Source organism: Zootoca vivipara, chromosome 2 (assembly GCF_963506605.1).
Source record: "Zootoca vivipara chromosome 2, rZooViv1.1, whole genome shotgun sequence".
NCBI classification, from domain to species: Eukaryota; Metazoa; Chordata; class Lepidosauria; order Squamata; family Lacertidae; genus Zootoca; species Zootoca vivipara.
Genome location: NC_083277.1, coordinates 65,276,863 through 65,286,451, shown reverse-complemented (window position 1 = coordinate 65,286,451; position 9,589 = coordinate 65,276,863). Strand labels below are relative to the sequence as shown.

The 9,589-nt window shown below is 41.8% G+C and overlaps 1 protein-coding gene across 1 annotated transcript; it reads left to right on the top strand.

Moving 5' to 3' along the window:
* The first annotated feature begins 259 nt into the window (after nucleotides 1-259).
* Nucleotides 260-8,795, top strand: LOC132591628 (epididymal secretory protein 4). Its single transcript, XM_060270971.1, has 6 exons — nucleotides 260-398; nucleotides 683-816; nucleotides 1,448-1,518; nucleotides 3,277-3,366; nucleotides 7,077-7,175; nucleotides 8,494-8,795. The coding sequence occupies exons 1-6, from the start codon at nucleotides 300-302 to the stop codon at nucleotides 8,517-8,519; spliced, it is 519 nt and encodes a 172-aa protein (XP_060126954.1). The 5' UTR covers nucleotides 260-299; the 3' UTR covers nucleotides 8,520-8,795.
* Nucleotides 8,796-9,589: the final 794 nt, after the last annotated feature.

Genomic DNA, 9,589 nt, shown 5'->3' with positions numbered 1-9,589 from the left:
AATGTGCCAGCCTTGAACATCCCCCTCAAGAACATCCCCCTCAACAACCCAAGAGAACAAGCATGTTTGTTTCTTCTGAAGTATAAAGGAGACTCCACCTTGTTCCACACCACAAATAAATTAATTCCCTTTAAAAATAACCCTGCTGTTACCACTCTGTTCTTCCCTCTTGCATAAGTTGATGAGTGGGATGTGCTTTGAAGACAGATATTTAAAATGGGCCGCTGCAACCCTGGACCATCATTCTCTCCCCCTGCACACGGTGTTCACGGTAAGAGCAGGAGAGAAGCAGCTCCAGGATGATTGCTGTGCTGCTGTTGGTGTTTGGAATGACCCCTGACTACATATTTCCTGTCAGTGCTGACATCCCTGTGGTCCCAAACTTTGACGCCCAAAAGGTAAGACGTTTACAGATGGGACTTTCAGATAGGGAAGCCTTACCTGGATAGGATACCCAAGCAGCTTTGCTCTTGAGTAAAGGCCCTGTTGCTTTTGGGTCCCCCTTTTCCTCTCCCCCAGGTCCAGAAGTTTGGCTATCAGCAGATTAATAGTTGCCTGATTTTGATATATACTCCTAGCTTTGGTAGGAAAATACTAGAGATGAGGTGGGTTGTGTTATATAACGAACCCTTGTCAACTTTCTCTGATCCCTAAAATGTCAATCAAAATTCTTCTGATTTAGACTGTCGGGAAGTGGCACCCCATCGGGATGGCTTCCAAGCTGCCTGAGTTGACTGAGTATGAGCAGAAAATATCACCGATGGACCACATGGTGGAGCTTACAGATGGAGATATGAAACTCACCACTAATTATATGTATGTCGTTAGTATCTTACAACTGATACCTCTCCTCCCATCATGCATAGGCTGAGAATTGAACCTGGGTCCTTGCACATGCAAAGCAAGTGCTCTGCCACGGAGCCAAAGCCCTGATTTCCCCTGAAATTGTTTTGAGATGGTTTGGAAAGGGCATAAAGTTTCTGGCACTGCCAGTCAGTGTAGGCAATATTGAGCTGGGTGGAGCAATGTCCAGATTTTGTGTAGAGCTGCTGCTTAGGGAAGACCACAGGTTTCCCATCCCCAATTATCTCTCTTTTTTGGGGGGGGTGTCTGGTTTTATCTTAAAGAGCTACTTAGGTTGGGCATAGTGATATAAATAAAACATTGCTGGAAAGTCAGTGGAGACATGAGTAATCCTGCAGAAACCTACATTTGATCATGTAGAGGCCTCCAAGAAGGCCTGTTCATTTTGAAGGCATTGGTCAGGGTGCCATTCCTCTTGACGCTCCAGCTATCCTTCCCTCTGGTAGACAGAAAGGCATTTTACTGGAACTGTATTTCTTCCATCAGTGGCTCTGACACCCTAAGAAATACAAGTGGGAGAGGCAAGGCAGAAGCAGGCTGGGTATCTGGTTTTGAAGTGCTTTCATTTAGCTCTCTTTTCCAGGGACGGTGTCTGCAAAGAAGCAACTGCTATGTTAAAGCACACAGACAAACCTGGTGTATTCAAATTTACCGGTGAGTACGACTGCCATCAGCCACCCTATTACCTGATGATAAAGTATGTTTTATGATCAGAAGATCCAGATGCTGTGATTTGGGCAAATGTTCAAACATCTGTTCTTTTCCCCATTTATATGCTTCTTTTGAGTGCAAAATCGAGTTTTGTGGGGGAGAGCAGTGCAATCACTTGCCCCCCAATAAAGATGTTTATTTTAGGAAATACATAACAAGGCTAGAAAAAGGTTTCTAAGTCTAGGCAGTGCTTTTTTCTGGCGGGACACAGGGGTACACATTCCCCTAAACATTTTTTTCAATCTAAGTTTGGCCTCATTGAGGGGCAGTATTTCAATATGAGTAGGAAAATGAGAGTGCCCTTAAACATTTATTTTAAAGAAAAAAACACTGGGTCTAGCTAAAGCTAAGTAGTCTGAGAAAACAAAGGCAGCCATGCTTGCTCCATAGTTCTTTCGGAAGATCGTTTCAAGCTGATCTCTCATCTTGAAATTAAAGAGAGAAGTGAAGGGAGGAGGAGGAGGTTGTAAAGAGGATTCAGCATAAGACTATCAGTCTAAATAACAAAGAGATAGGAAGGGCAAATGAGGAGTTAAAGACTCATGGCAGATGGTTAAACCAATGCCTCTACTTCCCAACTCAGAAATATATGGTTTGCCTTGTATGCCATTCAAAATTAATCTTGGGCCTTTCAAAATGGAAGACTCCTGTTTTCTCTTTAGATCTCCCCTCTGCTTAACCAGGAGGAACTGGAGTGTTTCACTCCAGGCTGCACAAGGGAGTTCTGGGTAACAGCTGGGATCTATGTTCTCAGACCTGGGGAGCAGCCTTTGCTTTTTTTATCGCAGAATCCCAGGTGGCCAGACAACTGATCTGTATTGGACTGGGAAGGGACTCTGTCATCCTACAATCTTTATCTCGCAACTGACCCTATACGCTGCCCTCATAGATACCAACCCAGTCTGATTGGTTTTTTGGGTGGGTGGGTGGATTAATCATTCTTTTGGTAATATTGTGCTCGGTGAAGAGTGCTGGAGAACTTAAAAGTTGGCCAGTCTTTCCTGACACTAGGGTTGGCTGAAATAAATGTAATGCTCACCTAGAGGGTTTTCTTATTTTTGAAATGGACCAAAACAGCTAGTTTTTGCTTTCCTAGTGAGGTTCTCCAAAGCCCTTGGGATGCCACAGGAAATGTTCTAGTTTAACAGAGCCAGGCAAATAACAACAACAAAAACAATAATTTTATTACTTACCGGTATATCCCATCCATCTGACCGGGTTACTCCAGCCACTGTGGGCGGCTCTCAACAAAGTTAAGGAGCTGCAGAAGGGGTAGCAAGTTCCCACCGTCTGGAGCCTCTCTGCCACCTGCTTGCTTTGCTACTCTCCAAACAAGACTTCTGCAGGGTCTAAGGATCCCCCCCTCCCTGCCACACATTGAGAAAAGGGACGGGAGGGGGGTCCTTCCTCAAAGCAAGGCCTTCTGGGACAGGGGTTGAGAGAATGTCCACATAAGGACAGGGAGCAAGACGACTGGGGGGGGGGGAGGAATGGTGGTTCCCACTGCCTGCTTTAGGTAGGGCAATCTGTGGCACTTAAAATTACTTCTGAAGACATATTAAATGAGGGGTTGGGAGAAAGAAGGAATAATTAAGATGACTAAGAGTGGCTGATCCCAATTTGCCTGCCCCCCCCCACTAACAGCCAAGATATGGGGAAACCGCTTCCTTCAACTGATGTCTTGTGTTGTTTCCTGTATAGGTGGTGAAATCCGCATGATGGATATTGATTATGAAAAGTATCTCATTATGTACATGAAGAAATCAACTTTTGAAGCCATGTATCTGTCTGGTATGTGTTATGGCCATGGATTTTGTTTTTATTTATTAAATAAAGCGCTTTACCCATAGATCTCAGAGCAGTTCACAACATAAAACAGGAAGATAAGAAAACACAAAATACACAATAGAAACAAAAACAAACCTATAACCTTCACTCCACTTGTTAGTTCTCTCTCTCTCTCTCTCTCTCTCTCTCTCTCTCTCTCTCTCTCTCTCTCTCTCTCTCTCTCTCTCTCTCTCACACACACACACACACACACACACACACACACACACAAACACCCTAAGATTCACAAAAGGAGAATGGGTTGGGAGGGGAGGAAAGACGCAACCTCTGTTTCAAGTCTGAGTTTCAAGTATTTCTATTGACCAGCCAGAGCAGAAAAAGTTCAAAGGTAGGAGGCAGAGCCAGTGCTGCTCATCACTCTGCTGTCCTGAAGGAGTTGGCCCTGCCCTGCCTGTCCCTCCTGTACTACACTTTGGTGGCTGGTGGAAGTTTTTGCCTAAAACATCTGGAAGGCATCTGTTTATGGAAGGATACCCTAAGTTCTCTTCAATCCAATTATGGATCTAGTTAACATACAAAAATAGAATGCAACATTATTGAATATCTTTATCTATACATATACATATATACATATATACATATACACACACACACACACACACACACACACACACACACACACATATGTTTTTGCACATATTTTTAAGCTTAACATCCGACTTATAGATAACATAGAAAACATTTGGCTACTACAGCCTGAGACTTCCACCCTCCTCGACTGATGGTTTTCCAACTTACTCTCCAATATTGCATTTTGTTGTTATACTTATTGCTATTAAGTCCTTATCATAAGTAAACAAATTATAGATTTTTCTATGAATTTGCCCAGTTAGTTTCGCCAACTCAGCATAGTCCATCTATTTCATCTGCCATTCTTCTTCCATTGGAATCTCTTCCTGCTTCCATCGTTGGGCTAATAATATTCTTGCTGCAGTTGTTGCATATAAAAACAGTCTCTTATCTTGCTTATGTACTTCAGTACCAACAATACCAATTAAGAAGACTTCTGGGTTTTTTTTTAAACAAATGTATATTTCAGCATTTTAAAAAGTTTATTATAAATCATTTCCCAGAAAGCCTTCAATTCCTTACAAACCCACCTCGTAGGTTAAAAAGTACATTAGTTTTCTTTACATTTCCAACATTAATTATTTGTTTTATACATTTTTGCTGATTTCGCTGGTGTTATATACCATCTATACATCAATAAGAGAACTGCAAACTGTAAAATATATTCCACATTTCCATAGTTTTCCCCCAGTCTTCTAACTGTATATTATAACCAATATATTTTGCCCAATGTATCATAATTGATTAACTTCTTTATCTTTTACATGCCATTCCAAAATTAATTTATACATTTTTATAATATTTTTACCTTATTGCTTAATAACTCTAATTCAAACCTCAATTTTGTATACCAAAACCAATTTTTCTTTTTGTCATCTTTAAAAATTTCATTTATTTGATGATAATGCAACCAATTATTCACCAAACCTTTAATTTCCTCATACAGTTTTATTTTCCTTTGGTTATCCATCTCCATCACCAATTGTTCATAGATGGTACAATTTTTGGCCATATTTAACTTTTTTACATTTATTGCCTCTAATGGCGACAGCCACCATGGTGTTTTGCATTCTAGTAAACTCTTGTATCAATTCCACACCTCATATAGAGATTTTCGAATTATGTGGTTCAAAAAGCCTTTATGAACTTTTAACTTTTTGTACCATTAATATGCGTACCACCCAAATTTGTTGTCAAAGCCTTCCAGATCTAATAGATCTGTATTTTTTAACAATATCCAATCCCTTAACCAACAAAGGCAAGAAGCTTCATAATACAATTTCAAATCAGGCAAGGAGAAGCCACCACTCTCTTTTGTATCTGTAAGTAATTTAAATTTAATTCTTGGTTTCTTCCCTCGGCAAACATATCTTGTATTTACCTTTTTTACCACCTCTATACCTTTTTGTTATTGCAATTTATCTTTTAGACCCTGATTCCTATTCTTAACAAGCATTTTCTTTTTCATTTTATTTAATTTAAAACCTGCTACCTGTCCGAATTGTTCAATTCTTTCCAGTGCTTCTTTAGCACTGGTTAATGGTTCTTCCATTGTTATAACTAAATCGTCCGCAAAGGCCTTTAATTTATATTCATTCTGACTGACACTGATTCCCTTTATTTTTTCTGCATTTCTCAAATTTCTTAGAAGGACTTCCATGACCGTAATGAATAATAATGGAGATAACGGACAACCCTGTCTGGTACCTTTCGTAATTTCAAAATTCTCTGTTAACACATTATTTACAATCAATTTAGCTTTTTGATCTGAATATATAGCTCTAATACCTTTTATCTTTTTAAAAAACTGTCCCACTTCCCTTAGTTCCAAATTCTTTATCATAAATTCCCAAGAAATATTGTCAAAGGCCTTTTCCGCATCAATAAATATTAATGCTGCTTGCTTATCATTCCTGACCGTCAAATACTCAGTTATGTCAACTACGGTATATTCCTTATGTTATCTTTCATTTGAGGTTATGTGGCTAATTTTTAAACACTTTTTTGTTGTTGTTGCTATCAGCAGCCATCTATACTGTAGAGTGGAACTTCTACTAACAGACATAATCAGTTCCAGAGGTCCGGCCGTATATTGATCTGGGTCGCTGGTAGAAAGTTGTGCGCAGGAGCATTTGACGGTAGCATGCTTCTGCGCATGTGCAGGTGGCGGTGGCTGCGAGTGCGCAAACAGCGGAAGCTGCTTCTGCACATGTTTGAATCGTGGCAAACCCGGAATTTTCTTCCAGGTTCGCCGCGGTCATGACTTGGATTGGGCCCGAAGTAGAGGGAGTCCTAAGTAGAGGTTCTACTGTACAGAGTTAAAATGAAGGAGGAAAACATATTTAAAATCTTGGCTACAATAATCTTCTAGAATAAAAGGTGGCTAATGGAATAATCAACCCTTCCTGGGATGAAGGGATATATTGGAAAAGGGAGCTGTACCCTAAAGAATGGCCACTTTAGCACATCACATGAAGAAAAAAATGTGTCCCCAAAATAAAAGGCAATAGGGGGCTGCAATATTAACAATGATCCAGCAGAAAGAGCAGCTACCATAAAGCCTCCCACTAGCAAATATGGACATCCAGCCCCTGTGTATGCTTTCAGTTCCTTTGCCATGGCCAGACTTGGCCCTCCAGATGTTTTGGGACTACAACTCCCATCATGCCTAGCTAACAGGACCAGTGGCCATGGACTATGGGAATTGTAGTACCAAAACTCTCTGGAGGGCCAGGTTTGGCCATGCCTGCTTAGATCCTCTTCTCTGGTTTCATGGGGGTTCTGTTCCTGACTGTCTAGTGGACAATCCAGAGAAGATGGTGGGAAGAAGAGACTTCGGGTGCTCTATAGCAGTGTTTTTCAACACTGGTGTGCCGTGGGAGAATTACTTCATATATAGTCAATATAGGCACAGAGTTAAATTTTTTAACATTTTCTAATGGTGATGTGCCTCATGATTTTTTTCATGAAACAAGTGTGCCTTTGCCCCCAAAAGGTCGAAAAACACTGCTCTATAGACATAAAACAGATATTTCAGCCTTTCTGAGAACAACAATTTACTCAACCTTTGCTTTTGTTTAAAGCTAGGGGGTCGGACGTGGGAGATGACATCAAAGAAAAATTCAAGAAATTAGTCTTGGAGCAAAATTTTCCTGAGGCACACATCAAATATTTTAATGCTGGTAAAGCAACCTGGTCTCAAGATTTTTTTTATTGTAGATAAAAAATGAATGTCTCTGTGTGAAACAGAATCTGAGGATCTATATTTAGTCCCAGAGAGATTCACTGATCTGGATCACAAGTACAGTTCAAGTACAGTGGTACCTCGGTTGTCAAACGTTTCAGAAGTCGAACATTTCGGTTTTCGCCGAAAAGCTGCAAATAAATGCTTCCATTCTGAACGCACCTCGGAAGTTGAACGGCTACTGAGGCGCGTTTCTCAATTTTCTCAATTGCCCATTGCACCTTGGTTGTCAAACGTTTCAGAAGTCAAACAGTCTTCCGGAATAGATTACGTTCGACAACCAAGGTACCACTGTAGTTAAATCATTGAAATTAACTGAGATCTGATTTCCATGCTTAATCAAGCTATCAGGAAATGAGCAAGGGGTTGATTGGCTAAGAGCAGCAGACAATTTGGACCTAGCTGTGGGGATGGATAGGAAGGAGTTTGTTCTACATCCCTCAGCTGGGGTGGTGGGACATTGTGGTTCCTGGGCAGGGTCTGGCTAGAGCCCAGCTGAGGGACACAGGTGCGCTGTGGTATACACCACTGAGCCTCTTAGGCTTGCCAATCAGAAGGCTGGCGGTTCGAATCCCCATGATGGGGTGAGCTCCCGTTGCTCTATCTGAGCTCCTGCCAACCTAGCATTTCGAAAGCATGCCAGTTCAAGTAGATAAATAGGTGAATGGCATTTCCATGCGCCCTGGCTTCCGCCATTGTGTTCCGTTGCACCAGAAGGTGTTTAGTCATGCTGGCCACATGACCCGGAAAGCTGTCTGTGGACAAACGCCGGCTCCCTTGGTCTAAAGCAAGATGAGCACATCAACCCAATAGTAACCTTTGACTGGATTTAACTGTCCAGGGGTCCTTTACCTTTACCTTTTTACCTAGATCCCAGCTCTAGATCGTGGCCTGGTTGGGACTAGCAACTCTGTCTTCGGCTGCCTTATGGGGCTCAGATTCCAGTTAATTATAATTAAAGTAGCTTCAGTCCCAGCTGCAATGAGTCAGCTTCCACTTGGCTGTAGACTGGAAAACCCCATCTCCGTGTTGCCCCTGTAGAACTCAATAGGTGAGGGCAAAACAAAAATGACTTCCCTCTGCCCTGGTGTTGCATCATTTGCCCTGGTGTTTGCATCTGCTGTTGGCCTCCCTGCCTCCCATGCCAGCAATCCCAATGGGCATCATCTGCCACTGATTCCGAATAAAGAAATAAATATGAGTTTTCTTCCTCCTTACCAGTTTTCCTGAAACACTTCTCTCCCTTTTCCCCTTAGAACAATGCACTCCAACAGCTGCTTAATAGCCAGATATTCATTCACAAACACAGAGAACCTTCGTTTGGCGTTGGTTTAATAGCCAGATATGGCATTTCTCCATATATATTCACACCATCGGTTAATAATTAGAAGCACCCAATCATTTCTTTTTCTGAATGGTGGAGACGATGATGAATACGGATCAATCAACTCACCACATTTCTAGCTTGTGTAAATTGATGCAATCAGAACAACAATGTCTTTGGGTTCCTCCCTCTCCTGAAATTATTTTAAAAATAAATACATTGCTTAGATCTTGAAAATGTTGTCAGATGCATTATTGAAGGTCAAAATGGGAGAAGATAAACATATATGAACCCATCAAGCAGCCAAAGCATCTGCCCAGTGAGTGCTCGGCTGTAGAGGTTGCCAATATGGTTCTCCAGCTTCAGCCATCCATGCCCATTGGCCAAGCTGACTGGGACTTATAGTACTGATGGATGGAGTTCAACAACCTATAAAGGTCACCATGTTGGCCACCCCTTGTCTACTCTGCATTGGCAGCAGGTCTCCAAGATCTTGGAATGAGAAAGGCTTTGCCCATGACATGCTCTTCCTTCAATTAAAGGAAGGCAGGCAACTCCTGCATGTAAGCCAGTGAGCTCCACCTGTTGCAAAAAGCCTTGGAATGAGAACTGTGGAAAGGGAAATGGGTACAGAAGGGTGAGAGAATATAAGTGAGATGCTGGTTGTAATTCAAAAAAGAAAGACTGATGGAGAAAGGTCAGAAGAGAAACTGAGAGGGACAAAATAGCAGGGCAGAGAAGATACAAATACAAAGCTTTCCATCAGCTCACCTGCTGACCCTACTTGGATAGGAACAGCTAGGCTTTGTTAGCTGCCTCATCAAATGAAAAACACAGGTGGCTATTAGTGAGAAGGACTTGTCAGTGGTGGCATTTCAGTTCTGGGACACCCTCTCCAGCAGAGCTAGCCTAGTGCTTGCAGTTTTCCCTTTTTGGCATCAGGCAAAGCCAGGCCTCTTAATACTTTCTGTATAGATTGTGTTCTCTTCTAGATTACCACACTTATCAGCCAATCACCCATTCCCACC